Raw genomic sequence first — 14,946 nt, forward strand, 5'->3', positions numbered from 1 at the left:
AACTCTTGGTCCTCCAGACGGGCTGAGGGATAGCACGCCGAGCGCCGACGGCTCTCCGCAGCATCCCTGAGCGGCTCGGCCGGGAAGGGACCACAGTGCTCCCTGCTCCCGGGACACCCCAAAGCACGTGGCTCCGGCGGAGCATCCCCGGTGCCGCCCGGGGCCGCGCCCGCCCGCTCGGGGCCGCGCCCTCCTCGGGCCGGGCGCGTGCGGCGGCTGCGCGCGCAGGGGGCGGGGCCGGGGCGCCGCGGGGCCGAGCGGAGCGGGCGGAGCGGGAGCGGCGCTCAGGTACGGCAGCGGAGCCGGCAGCGCCGCGGGCAGGGCAGGGCAGGGCAGCTCCCCGTCACCCCCATCATCCCCATCAGATCCCCGCCAGCTTCCCGTCCCCTTGCTGTCCCCTTCCTCCTCGGAGCCGCGCGGCCGGGTTGGTGTGTTACTTCTCGGCGCCGGGGAAAGTGTCGGGGTCTGCGGGCAGCGACCTTCCCAGCGAGGCTCACCCCGCCAGCGCCGGGCGGCGGGGACAGGGAGGGAAGCAAGGAGCGGGGGAGGCAGGGAGGCAGGGAGGGATGCAGGGAGGCAGGGAGGGATGCAGGGAGGCAGGGAGGGATGCAGGGATGGAGGGATGCAGGGAGGGATGCAGGGAGGCACGAAGGAGGCAGCCGTGGGGGATGGCGCGGGAGGGGAGCAGCGGGGATGTGGCGGCAGGATGGCGCAGAGCCGCTTTCCCGGAGCCGGGGCGGGCGATGTCCCCCGGCGGCTCCGCGCTCGGCGGGAGGCTCCGCGCTGCCGGGCGGGGTCTGCGGGCCTCCCGTAGCGGGGCTGCGCCGCCGCCTCCCCCGGCCCCGCCGTGCGGGAGGGGGTCCGGGGTGGGGGAGGACTCAGCGCTGGGAGCTGGCATCAGCAGATGCTGTCCTCGGCTGTCCTTTGCCTTCCCGTTTGAAGCAAGGCTCTCCGGCCCCTCGTCTTCGCTGGCTGCACTCTCTAGTCGCTGCTGTTTTCCCTTCTGCTCTTGAAGGACTCGGCGAGGGTTGTTTTCCCCCCATTTTTCTTTTTTTTTTTTTTTGAAGGTACCTTTTCGTATGGTCACCTTGAAACCTAGATGCTTCCGTGTGCTTTTCTGAGCATACTGTTACACTCGGGTAGCTATGTGCTGGTTTCAGTCACTGATGAGCAGATATACCTTCCTGCAGGTGCCTACAAAACTGACACCTCTATTTGCGCTGCTTTAATAATGCTACGGGCTATGATTGATCTGCCCTAAAAAGAAAATTCTCCAGTACTGACAAATAAAAGGGAAATAAATCATATTAAACCAGATTCTCAAGCAGAAGACAGCTTAGGGCCTTGATTCTATGAATGCACATGTCTGTTAATCTATCCCTATGAAAAAATGTCACAGAACTGAGAAAAGCCATCCGTACCTGTAAGATATGAAACTTTAATAAACCCAGAGAAATGATTGTGCTGCAGTAAACTTGGTAAATTTTGTGATGCAAAATATGTGTCTGTACTAACTAGTTTAAAAGATAATAAGTACATGAACTTGTGAGAAGTGGAGTGACTGGCTCATTTGGTTATAGGCTACTACAGTTTTAACTATTGCTTTGAAAGCTGTTTTAGAATTAGTGATTTAAGGCACCTCCAAATATGCTGGTTTGTTCATAATATGCACTCTAAATTGTCCAGCCAGGCAAAACAACATCTTGAAAACCCTTCAGTCATATTCTGCTTGGGAAGTAGATCTCTGTGAACACAGGACTTTCAGCTTTTTGAGGTGAACCAACACTGAAATCAACTTAAACTATTTATAATACTGTGGACTTTTGCAGGTAGCTTATGTCCCAGAGCTTACATAAGCAGTCCAAAAAGGCAGGTGTTGTATTGAGGCAAATGTGGTAGATGAAAACACTTATTGGTATCAATCAGTTCTGTCCTCCCCAGAAAAGTATTTTTGTTGCTTAGAGCTTGAGATTTTTAAAGATCTCTTCCAGTTTTGAAAGACATTTGTAACTTTTTGTTGTTTTTCGGGTTTGTTATTTTTTTGTTTGGTTTTTTTTTTTTTTTTTTTTTGGTAAAGTGCAGCATGATTTAAGCTCCATTTATTTACTTGTGCCAAGGTTGGTATCTTTGGTAAAGGGTGCTGAATTTGGGTCTCCACCCTCTCCTTCAGAAGTCATCAACTGTGGATGCTTTACGCAGCTTGAATGTTGGAAAGTTTGCTACATGTTCAAAGCTTCTAGCATAGAGCTTCTTTATTATGAAGTTGAAGAGTTGTGAAGATGGACGTTGTCTTTTCTCTTTGCTGTAAATTCAGCAGATTGAGAAACAGAATTGTTTCAGATTTCTGTTGTCTTTCCCAGACTTGCCTCTCCGTGAAGTCCCCAAAAGCCTGGTTTCTGACAATGTGCTGCGTTACATCCTAATATTCTCAAACTCTTACGGATAGTGTTGCGACGCTTTGTTTTTTTAGAGTGTATTTAAAAGCAAAGGGAGACTTCCACCTCGCGACTCGGATGCTTTTTGTTTTGAGCCTTGTTAACATAACAGTGTTGCTAATTTGAAATGACGAGCAGTCAGTGTGCATCAGCCAGCTGTGGGAGGAGGTGGACAGTCTCCCTTGGGCAGGGACCAAGACCCGGCTGAACCGCAAAACGCGATTGTGCTGCCTCTTTACAAAAAGCAAAAGCTGCGTGCCCACGAGTTATGCAGCAGTTAGCAAGCTCTCATTATAAACTTGGGTGTTGTACAATGCTGTGGATACCAGCAGCCCCTAACAAGGGTCTCTGCCCCAGTGACAGAAGCAAGAAAACAGGTGCTTCTCTGCAAGATGGAGAGTGTTACAAATATGACCTTAAACTGCGGGCTAGGATACGAGCCACAAAAGGGATAGAGTTCTGTGACTGCTTGCTTGGAGACTTAATTAAGAGCACTGACACCCACTCTGTGAAAAGTCTGTATAAATAATGAATTTTCCCTGTATGTGCAGCCTGTGATGGAAATGAGTCTGAAATCTGTTGTCTTCTGAATGACTGACCCTGATTTGTTTTTAAATAGAACTATGTTTTCATTAACATAATTCAGATTACGTGGGGCAAAAAAATAAGATCCTGTCTTATTTTGAAAGATGCCTGCTTTGAAAGCAAAGACATACTTTGGACAAGGATATGTTACTGAATTAAAATAGAACTGGTTGGTCAAGGGATTATAAACTTTTGTAACAGCTGAAATCTTACCATTTGTTAGGACCTAAAGTGCTGAAGAGTTTTAGAATGTGCATTTGATGGCCACTATCTGATTTTTTTTTTTTTTTTTTTTTTTTTTTTTTTTTTTTTTTTTTTTTACACAGTCTAAAGCAATCTGAGAGCTGTTGCCAGGAATATTCCAAATTTTCCCACATATGGCAAGAGAAATATTTTCAATTCCTTCCAGGCCTATTATGCATTTGTTCAGTTAAATGACTGAGGGAGCATACAGCTTAATAAAGCTTTGAAGTGCAACTTGATTTTATGCCTGTGTAGGGAATTGCTATTTCTCATCATTCAAAAATAAAAGTGAATTTACTGGAGAAAAAGGCCATCCCAAATCCCTGACTCAAAGTTTGAGGTGTTGCCCATTTTGACTAAATTCTTGAGAATTTTTCAGCATTTAGTTAATGTAAAAGAAAATAAATAAAAAACGTGTTGAGCATGGTTTGCTAAATTTCAGCTGCTGATTAAACTCCTCTTGGATATCTTGTCAGGCACAGCTTGGAGGGACAGAAACAATCACAGTTGGGTGTCCCACCTTCAAGCAGTAAATTGGCATCATCATCCACTGGTAGTTAGGAAAGAGTCGAACAATTTGACTTAGGTCTGGTAATCAAATGTCCAAACCATAGGGACACAGGGATCTGGCATGGTTTTGTGCTTTATGTTCAGGAACAGTCTCTGCTTTCTAAGTTCTTAATACATGCAACCTTCCTCTCTCCTGAAAAGTCATGCATTAAAACTGTCCAAATTGTCAATAAAAAAAAATAACCTTTTAGTGTTTCCATAGATGGGAACAGTATTATTATTGTGCCTCTCAGTTTGCTGTCTTTGTTCTGTGCCTGCAGCTGAATGAATTTTGCTTTTCATTTCTGTTTTTGGAAGCACTGCTTTTCTGCAGGGTGCAGAGATCACATGTCTCTATGTGCATAAGATGCTGGGCTTGATTTGTAAATGGAAATACAAGCTTGTCTCAGGCACAAGAAACATCTTAATTTGAAAGTTAAAACAAAGGTTGAAAACCAAAAATTAAGCCCTGAACAAAGTTTTCACAAATGTAACTGACCTTCCTTTTGCCACCCAATTAAAAATATGGAGGAGTTGAGGATAAATGATGCATGGCCCATTCCATAAATTCTTCCTTTCTTAACGAGACAGCCTTGATCCAAATCTGAGGACTCTTGTTCATATGCTGCCTCTCTGTTTTTTACTGTAAATATTTCTTGCAGATTAGATCACCTACTCTTTCTGGTTGCAATGAAAACAGGTTCGTTGAAATCTTTAAATGTTACTGAAATAGTTCAGCAGTATTAGCACAGCTGGGTTTCTATTTTATGAGATCACAAAATACAGTGAGGAATAATCATCCTTTAATACACCAAACCACATTATATGTCTTCATAAAAGGTTTAATGTGCTCTCTGGACCTTAAAAGCAGCTCAAATCTCTTTTGTAAGATAAATATTAAAGAAAATGCTGTCATCACCAGAATGTAGTCTGAACTTAGCAGCAAGGAGTTTAGCAGCCTCTGTATTTCTGCTACCTAAAGTGCCTGTCAAAGACCAGCTTGAATTTGAAGAAACCAAAGAAGTGAGGGTGGAAAGATCAGGCTATACGGTCAATAAAACTCATGTTCTGACCAAACTGCTGCGGAGGTCTGAGATAAAACTCTAGTGTTAACACTGCCACACTTGTTTTTGTGGATACCTGTGCTGTCTTGAAAGCATTATGTTGATTATTACCAGCATTAATAATGGGTAATCTGGGACAATCACAGGTGTGCTTGAAAAATTGGGTCTCATGAGAGGTTTAGTCTTCATCCTGTACAGCACTTTGATCATGTCTGAGCTTCAGGGAGCTTGACAGGTATACCAACAAAGCTCTTGGAGACAAACACAGAAAATGTTTGAAAGATGAGTCTGTGTGATGTATCTATGCAACCCCACTAAGGTGAATGAAAGCAAGGTGTGCTGTTCCTTGCTCCATCCCTGCTTGCTGGCACAGCCATGCTGAGTAATGAACACAGCAGTTGTGCTCCTGGGTGAAGGTTTGGCTCGATCAAAATGAGGTTTTGCCAGCTTCTGAGTCAAATCAATACAAGGCAAATTTTACAGCTGAATGGTACTCATCACAGCACGAGGTGAATGCTCTTCTGGTGTCAGTGCTGACTGCCTGGTCTCACTGAAGCTTAATAGCCTTAATATCTGCTTGAGCATTGCTTCAGTTTCTTGCAAAGAGGTTCTGTATTCGTCATGGCTGGCTTCTCATTTAGCACCTTTTACTTTGTACATGATAATGACTAGATACTATTAAATTTTTGAGCAAGAGGCTATATTGTGTAGAAAACAGCTTCTGCGTAGTGTGTCTAGAACTGTTTGTAGATGTCCATCACTTAAAATGTCTGAAATATTGTGTTGCTGGGAAAGGACTTGCTCTGCACAGGAATAGCTCCTTCAGAACTTTTTCCTCTGGTATAAATCTTAATTGAGATTAACAATAACTAATAATTAACATTTCAGAAACTTGTATTAAACCCAAAGGCATGTGATGTTAATGGTGTTTCTAGCTTTGTCTGAGAAAAAGTTGCAGGGCATTGAGTGAGCAGCAATTAAAAGATGTGTGAAGAGCAAATATTGGTCTAGTTCAATAAACATGAGTTAAATTTCAAGACAGACCCTTACTTTCACCCTTTTTTCCCTCACACCTTTTTTTCACCCACTGCTTCCTAGTGAGTGCTGCACTTTCATTATAAACCTATTGTTTTGTTTTTCAATTGACAGAAAAGACAGAGAAAAGAGCAAATCCAGTTGTACTGTTGTAACTTCTGGAATTACTTGAACAACAACTTGCTGTAAGAGCTTCAAGATTATAATAGTTCATAAAACTGAATGTTTATTTTTGGTAAATTTTTTTCTTAATAAGACAGCAACTGAAAGCCGCTGTTGGTGAGCCAGTTTTCACATAATTTGTAGTTTTGTGAAACTAGTAATTACTTTGTGCTTAATGTCTTCTGGTTATTTTGGCAAATGGAAAATTAGTTGACTTTAAAAGTCAACATCTATTTGATGTGGGATGATAAAGTTATTTTTCTGAGAAGTAGTTTTATTGTAGCAGTAAGATTCTTTAGCTTTATAAAAGATTATTGCAGTACCAAATTACAGCTTTCAGAGAAGTACACAGTGTTATTCTGGAAAAATAACAGAATAAAACCCCAAGGAATCTAGAATGAGTTACTATGAAAATCTTTTCTTTAATTTGGACTCTATCATGCTAAGCTGGGAGTGCTTTGTTGTGGATGCATAGCTTTCTCAGTTTTCTTGGGCTGGGGGGAAGGAAGTCTCTAAAGCACACTGAATTATTTATGCCTGTCTCTGTTTTCTTAAGAGCGAGGTTCTGACACTCATGTTCATGAGGTGGAGGATGGGATACTGCAATCTCTATTCCATGTGTTAATCTCTCTTCCAGCATTATTTGTCTGCTCATTTTTTGTAAGTGAAGAATGACATCTAAATGAAGTTTCCATTAGATTGTCTGTATATACAGATTTAGTAGCAATTTTATTCTGTGTTGAGCACTTTAAATTTCTGATTGTGGATAGGTATTTACTCTAATAATGCAAGTTGTTCTAATTGTAATTCGTGAGCTTTTTTAATAAGTGTAACATCCTCATGCTGTGAAATGAAAAATACTCCAGAGTAAAATGTTTCAGGTTTTGGTATTTTCAACCTGGAAGTTTTATGATGTTTTCTGTTTATCAAGATTTATGGGTTAGTTTTCTTGAGGTGGTGCTAGGCAATAACACACCCATGTGTTCACCCTATTTCAGGAGCACAGTGATGTTCAGACACGTTTAGAAAGCCCTGATAATTGTTGTACCTGTTGTTTGTGATATTTGGAGCCAGACATTTGGCTTCTCTGGAGAAGACCAACAAAGCTGTGAAGAGTGAGTCCTACGAGGAGCAGCTGAGGGAGCTGTGGCTGTTCAGCCTGGAGAAGAGGAGGCTCAGGGGGGACCTTACTGCTCCCTACAGCTGCCTGAGAGGAGGCTGTAGCCAGGTGGGGATCAGCCTGTTCTCCAGGCAACTGGTGACAGGAGAAGAGGATATGGCCTCAAGCTGTGCCAGGGGAGGCTCAGGTTGGACCTCAGGAGGAATTTCTTCACTGGAAGGTTGATTAAGGGTTGGAATAGGCTGCCCAAGGAGGCTATGGAGTCACCATCCCTGGAGGTGTTTGAGAAACCCCTGGAATATGGCACTCAGTGATGTGATTTAGTTGATGTGATAGTGTTTGCTCAAAGGCTGGACTCGATGGTCATGGAGGTATTTTCCAACTGTTTTGAGTCTATAAAAGAATCCACCCAATGGTTGTTACTCCTTTCTCTCTGCATTAAAATACTTATGAACTCAGTGCTGTCTGTTTTACCACTGACAGTAGTGGTGATATATTCATACAATTAATTTGGCTTGTCAGGTGTTAAATGGGACTTATCACAATGAGAAAAGATCTTAATAAAGGAACTTGTTAAGTAAGTCTTCTTTATAGTGTCAGAACACAGGAGACTGGAAAAAAAATATGACCAGGTGGAATATGGCATCCCTGCTGTAGCATGTTTTTGTCAAATAAAAAGATAGCAAGCAGAGTATATTAGCTTGTGGCTGCTGCTCAGAACTCTTTTTACAACCTTTGTGCCTGCAGTGATTTGAGGTCATCCAAGCATGATGCCTGTTAACTCCCTGCAAGTGCAGCAGTTATTATATAGTGGCATAGCATAATGTACAGCTCTTTGTCTATTTCCAGGGCTTCCATATGCAGAGTGATATTGGATATAGCCCATAATGATCTGTACAGTCCCCATTTCTCTGAACTTCCAGTGGCCCATTTATGAGTGTAATGGTTTGTAATCGAGACATATGGTGTAGCTTTACCTCTGTCTGCACCAGAATGTGGGTCTGAGGTATGGTCTGCCGAGAAAATCAGGCCAGCATGTTTAACATGCTCTGTGGTAAAGACCTGTGTGAACGGGCAGCAAGCTGTTCTTTGAGATCTATTTGCAGTCATTCCCTGTGTTTTCTAATGTTTTCAGGATTACCTTTCACTAGAGGAGCAAACTCTGTGAAAAAAAAAAAGAGTAGGAATTATAACAGTAGGTGGTTTTATAAGTCAGGCTGATTTATCAGAGGTACTATGAAGGACTGTTCTTTTCCTCCTGTGGGTGAAAGGTGTTTTGGTATTGAACTGTGTAAGATGGGAGAGGTGGCAAATATGTGAAAAAATGAGCATGAGGACAGCCTGAAGCTGAATAAAGAAAAGAGGAACATGAAGTAGGCAAATAGAAATGTCCTGCTTAGATAGGTGGCTGTTCATCTGTTTTAGCTACGTGATGGAGGAAGGTAAAGTACCCTGGAGTTCTGAACAAATAGAGGTTGTGGGTATATCTGAGAAATGGCTATCCTTGTCATATTCAAAATGAACCAGATGAGGTTCAGGGAAAAAGTGCTACCTAGCAAACTGAGTAGTTTCACAATGAAGTAGACTGCTAGATGGCTTCCTTCTCTAAAATGTCATCTGAGGTCCTAGTGCAAACTCCTCCATTGACAGTGATGTTTTCAGGATAAGGTTAACACATCTGACACAGTGTTTGACTGTTACATGCTTGCCTGTATGAGATGCACTGTGTTGAAATGACCTCTAGTTACTGGGTAGCTTGCTCATACTTATGAAATATGCTGTGTGTTGAAGGGAGCTCTAGTTATAGAGGAGCTTACTCATACTTTCGTGCTTAAAAAGCATTACCAAAATGGCAATTTGCTTTAGGTTCAGTAACTGTTGGTATATTTAAGGGGAGGAAAAAATAAATCTCACACATACAGTTGAGACTATTTCAGGGTGATTTCAGAATTCTGAAGGGCATTAGGTACCTACATGCTTTTAATTCTTTTCCTTATCTACTCAGACTGTAGGTCTGTAAATGTCTGCCTTGCATACCTTTATATTTGTTCAGTAACAGAGTGCTGAAACATTTCCCATCTTTTTAAGCCTACCTGCCAATATGTTTAGGTATGAATTTAATAAAAATTAATATTGTATGTAATTTTAACCTTTCTTGCTAGGCTCTTGGATACCTAATGTTTTCCAGCTGTGTCATGTATTTCAAAAAAATCTGCTTGGTGTTTAGAATAAAGGAAATACTTTTTTTGGATAGCGAGATCCTCAGAAAGTCTGCAAGTTATTCAAGATTTTGTCTCATCTGGCAATGTATCAGAAGACAAATTTGGCACACTAAAAGATGAGTTACCTGAAGGCAGATGGGAGCTCTTGGAGTGCTGGAAAGGAGTTCCATTGACATCACCCACACAGTAATATACAGGCTTAATACAGTAATAATTCATAGCAAAGTACTGAATGGTTTCATTAGCGAAGAAGGTTGGGCAATCCTCTACCTACACACCGTGGTTCAGCTAAACCACAAATCCTCTGATGGCTCGCAGGCGATGAGCAGCAGCTGAAGTGGGGATTTTTATCGTGTCTGTGTGCCAGACACTCATGCAGGACCAGCAATGTCCCAGATTTAGAGGCACAAGAGGCAGGTCTGCAGCCCAGTGTCCTCTGACCAGATGTGTTTTATCAGCTGAAGTAATTCCAGCTCAGAGTAGCTTGTCCTTTCCCACTGGTCAAAACTCTGCTTATGAAAAAGGATTTATTTCTTTCCTAATGCATTTTCAGCCCAAGTGGATGAATATAATTTTGCCTAAATGGAAAGATTGTGTGAGTTCCCTGGACAATTCATTGTGTCACATTGTGTTGGTAGAGGGCACTTCTAACCTGTATCTACTTGACCTTTTTTTTGCAAGGTTGAACATCTGTGTGACCTGTTCATAGTCCACAGGCAAACAATTACCATTTTATGGATTACAGTCCTTATACAAAAGGAATTCTTCCTGTTTTATTGTCTGCTATTCTGTGAGAAGTATGTGCCCAAATGGCACTGCTTTAAAAAAAAGAAAAAAGAGCCAAATTTAGATGGTTTGAATCATGTGCAATCTAAAGAAAAAAAACAGCATTGCCCACTCCCCTATGCTCAGCACTGTCTTGAAGATGAATCTTGGGGGGAGCTCATGTGCTGGTTGATTCTAAGGAGTGCAGGTGTGTGCAAGTATTTTTACTTCTTCAGGATACTGTGGAAGACAAAGAGGAACATGTTTGTTTATTTGGGAGCTGAGTTTCTATTGCTGTGATAAGAACTATGAAGATATCTCAGACATCTGCATTGAATACTTTTTTAATAAGTGATAGACAACCCACATTTTTCTTTTGTAGGCATAAGTGCCAGGAGTTTTCCTGAATGATGGAAAAAAATGTCAGATATGGCAATGTACACAAGACCAGATACAGTAGTGTGATAGTCCTGAAACAGTTTGCATTTTTTTTTTAATATATTTTCCTTGCAAACACTTAAAATTATCCTATAAACATTTCACATTAGCCTATATAAACAAATAAATAGCAATCAATTAACTTCAGGTAAGAGCAGCAATGCAGACAAACCACAGAGAAAATAAAGTGCAATTAGTGCTTCAGTCACTCCCATCTGAGTAGATAAATTGACTGACAGTTTTTGATGTAATTGTGCTGTTGTTCTGTTTCCAGACATACTATTGTCCTCTCAGGAATCCCTCAAACATGTTTTCATCTTTCCTTCTTAAAAATATTAAAGTGCAGGCGAGCAGAGAGAGTAAATTATTTAAAGTGATTCTGTGGCTCTGCACTTGTCTGAGTCAGCAGAATACATCTAGGTCATACATTCCAGAGCAGCTCCACTGCAGAGTATCTTCTTTTACTTGGGACTAAGCAGACTCATCAAGGCACAGTTCTCTTGCCTTTTTTTCCTATCTATGCCTTCACAAAGCTTGGGTGAAAAATGATGAAAATGATTATATTTTTAAAATTTAATTCAGATAAGCTTCCTTTGAGCTGACCTGTTCTTCCCTTATCACTGGGCAATCAATTGACAGAGGGATTTAATTCCCTCAGCTACAGTTCGTACCAGTAGACTGAATGATTCTCTAAGGTATGCAGTTATGAATAAAAAACCCACGAATTTTGTTTGTTTATGCTTTCTTTCTTTTCTAGGATGGCTGCAGCTCCTCCAAGTTACTGTTTTGTAGCCTTCCCCCCGTGTTCTAAAGATGGGCTGGTGGTATTTGGAAAGAACTCTGCACGGCCTAGGGATGAGGTACAGGAGGTGGTCTACTTTGCTGCTGCAGAGCATGATCCAGGAAGCAAAGTTGAGGTAAGGGTGAATTGTTGCATTCAAACTGTAAGAAATCACTGCTATTGGAAGAAGTGAATACTGTCTTGTTTTCTCATCAGGTTGTGGAGTCCTTGCTCACGTCACTCAAATCTCTTGAGTAGAAAAAGACAAGATATTTTTAAAAGTCTGAAGATGAAACTCACAATGTAACTTTTTTAATTGGGGAAAAATCCATGATCTCTACTTTTTCTGGCAGACAGGCAAAACTGTTCACCTCTTGGATTCCTGCACCATGCAGTCAATTGATTTTGTTTTAAGGGAAAAATATCCTGGCTATCTGGAACTAGAAGCCAATTTTCTGAGTTTGTCACATGCCAAATGAATTATTCTCATTCATGGTTGTTATCTGGCAGTAATGGGGCCTGACTGTACTGCACAGGCTGAAAAACAGGTAGCCAGAAATCTGGAACTTGAGGAACTTGTGCTCTAATAAGGGAATGTGAGAGGAGGAGAATGAGACTGTGCAAGCTTTGTAAGCCAGACTTAACTCTTGTACATGCCATTGGGATGTACATCTGTTGGGATGTTCTGCAGCTGGGCACCTGCATCATGGTCAGTTTTTAGTGCTGTGGCTTTTCTCTGAATCCAGGCTGGATGTGGAGTCCTGAAGCTGGACACTGATGCCGTGGTTGAAAGGGACCCTGCTGGAGGTTATTGTAATTGTAATCTTTTATTGCAGCCTGGTTTTACTGACAGCAGAAATGAAAGGATAAGCAGATGTGGAAGAGTGAAGCAAAAGGACAAATGAACAACAAGACAGGAAGAGGGGAAGTGTAAAGTGAAGGTGGAATGAAGTGATTGAGGCACCAGAAGGAAAGACAAGGATCTGTGCAGGCAGTCATTTCACCAGAGGAGACAGAGCCTGATGCTGCACTGCCAGGAGCTTTTAGAGTCTGCTGGTTCTTGCTCTGACTGGCAGCTGGGAAAGCAGAATCTGTGAGGTTCCCTGCATTCAGCTTCCTGCTGCCCCTGTGGCTGTGCAGAAGGCTGAGGACAGGAGGTGTTCTGCACCAGGCTGATGTCTCTCATCCAAACAGATACTTTATGGATCTAGTTGTCCCGTACCAAGGAGATATCTGAAAGCCAGTGCCAGTTTTAGTTCTGTTTTTCAAATGTTCTTCCCGATTTCAGAGGGTTTGATGCTCTTCTTTCTAACAGTTACTGTTCTCTTACTTCTTTTTGCTGCCAACATCTAGTACAACTTATGCATTATTAAATGGTTTCATTTTGGATATCAAGAAATCCCCTCTCCCAGGATCACTATGTGCAGTTAAGTGCTGTGGCACCTTGTAGACATGTGCTGGCATATGTAACACAACTATGACAACCAGACAAGAAGAAAGCTTCAGAGCATTTTGTTTTAAAATGCCTCTTCATAGAACTGGGGGGAAAAAAAAGGGTTTTATTACTGGGGAAGAAGAACTTTGGAAAGTTTCTTTGTTTTGTACCCTTAATGGAGAATAATTTGTAAGAACTTACTGTAAGAGTTCTTGATTCTTTTGGTCTCTTTGCTCCATATCTAACTCTTTGATGAGATTGTCATAATTTGCTGAAGTATATCATTAAGCCATATATATATATAATCTATTATGATTCCTCTTTCATACCATGATTAAGTGGTTTAATGCCTCTTTTTTAGAATTCAGTCATAAACTCAACTCTTTTGCTAGACCTTCTAGAAGCAGGAAGCATAATTCGTTCTCATTGCACAACAGTTTGTAGATTTAGTCTGCCAACAAGGATCTGTAAGCATTCTCCTTAAATGCAGGTTTGGTTTTTTTTTAAATCAAGGTAAAGTTCGTTGCAGCACAGTGAGGTGAACTTTCAGATGACAGACTGGAGTGGGCCATATATATAAATATATATATATATATATTTTTTTTCTAAATTAGGAGTTTAAATCCTAATTAATGAATGCTTTGGCTTCTGCTGGTCTATGCTACTATGTACGTCTTCATTAGCTAGCCTGAGTATTTTCAAGCAAAGTTGTGTACAGCAGCATACAGGCTCCAGATGTTTGCCAAAATTCTTCCTGTTTTCTCCTAGCACAGGATAAAAACATCATCTTTTTCTCTGAGTAGTGCAAGTAATTGCTTATCACTGCATCTTCATCACATTCAGCACTAAGTATTGTTAATGTAGGTTTCTGTTGGTTTTGGTTTTGTTTTTTTTTTTTTTTACTCATGCATATTTTGAGTAGAGTAAGCTGGTTAAAACACAGAACTGATTTTAATAGTTCTGTTAGGTCGAAGGGCTGTCTGGTAGCTTTGCAAAGTTGTTGAGTATTACCAGTGAGTGGTACCTCAAAGTCAAGAAAAGCTTTAAGGAGAAGCTCGAATTCAGCTGCTTTGCCTGGTTAAGTACCAGGCATGCAACACTATCTACCTTTTAAGCAAACTTGTCACAGTTAATTAACTGATGAGGGAGTGGAGAGGAGTGTCAAAGCTTCTATATGTAGCTTTGACATACTCAGGGTTTATACTTTGTTCTTTAAAACCAGTGAAAGCTGCCAACACTTCAGTTATTGTTGCTGTGGGTTTTCTTTTTTATTATAGCTTTCCTTCCCTTGCACTTTGTAAAACTAACTAACCAGCTCTGAGAAACTAAATGTACAATATTTACAACTGGAAAAAATGTGGCTGATCAATTTGACACTACAGTTTTTCTAAGTCAGTAATCCTTTGTGCCTCTGACTAGATTTTTCTTCTCATCCATCCTAATGTTTTGGGCTCCTTTTTTCCAAATGAGCAGCTTTTCTCTCCATTCTGTATTGTATATTTGCTCTGATTTATTTACCTTCATGGGACAAAGATAGTGCACTTGGTTCTCATTATGTTCTATTTTTTGCACATAAAGTGTTTCAGTGTGTATCAAACTGTGATGACCTGTTTGTGGCTGTAGCTCATGTTCTGAATTTTCGTTATGAGGTGGTAATGGCAAGTGTTGTTCTACAGAACTCTTGTCAGGGACTTTGTATCCTCTTTATTTCCTATTTCTGTGCTTCTCCCGTTTGCAACTGTGATAATGCACAGTGTAACCAAAAGTGGCACAGTAATTCAGTGAGATTGTTGCCAAAAAGGAATGGGGTGGGCTGTGCTGCACAGCTCTCAGTTTGTGGCAGGGCCTCAGGGGAGCTCAGTGAATACTGCAAGACATTTTCAGCCTGATCTTTGTGGCTCAATCTACCAGACAAGTAACAACACTGCAGCTAGCTCATCAACATAATTCCTTCCCTCCATGTCAGCAGGTTCCCAAGACCCTGAACAATGGGGCTTTTCATTAAAGGTCCCTTCTGTGTATGTGTGTGACAACTTTCTCAAAAGTTTGTTCTTCTCTTGTGTTGCAATTTTGCAGGGGCAGATGCTGATCAGCCCTCTTGTTGTAGTGATC

General features: G+C 41.5%; 1 protein-coding gene across 2 annotated transcripts in view; it reads left to right on the plus strand.

Annotated features, from left to right (window-relative positions):
* Positions 1-245: 245 nt before the first annotated feature.
* Positions 246-14,946, plus strand: part of SCRN1 (secernin 1) — a 37,203-nt gene continuing 22,502 nt past the window's right edge. Inside the window, exons 1-2 of one of the 2 annotated variants that reach the window (XM_086852388.1) lie at positions 246-288; positions 11,376-11,535. In XM_086852388.1, coding sequence (XP_086708514.1) covers positions 11,377-11,535 — 159 coding nt within the window. In that variant the 5' untranslated portion in view covers positions 246-288; position 11,376. Of the gene's footprint in view, positions 425-11,375; positions 11,536-14,946 lie in introns of both variants that reach the window. The other variant, XM_086852381.1, reaches the window with a different exon arrangement.

The sequence above is a fragment of the Cyanistes caeruleus genome, chromosome 1 (genome assembly GCF_971803275.1).
Source record: "Cyanistes caeruleus chromosome 1, bCyaCae1.hap1.1, whole genome shotgun sequence".
Lineage (NCBI taxonomy): Eukaryota > Metazoa > Chordata > Aves > Passeriformes > Paridae > Cyanistes > Cyanistes caeruleus.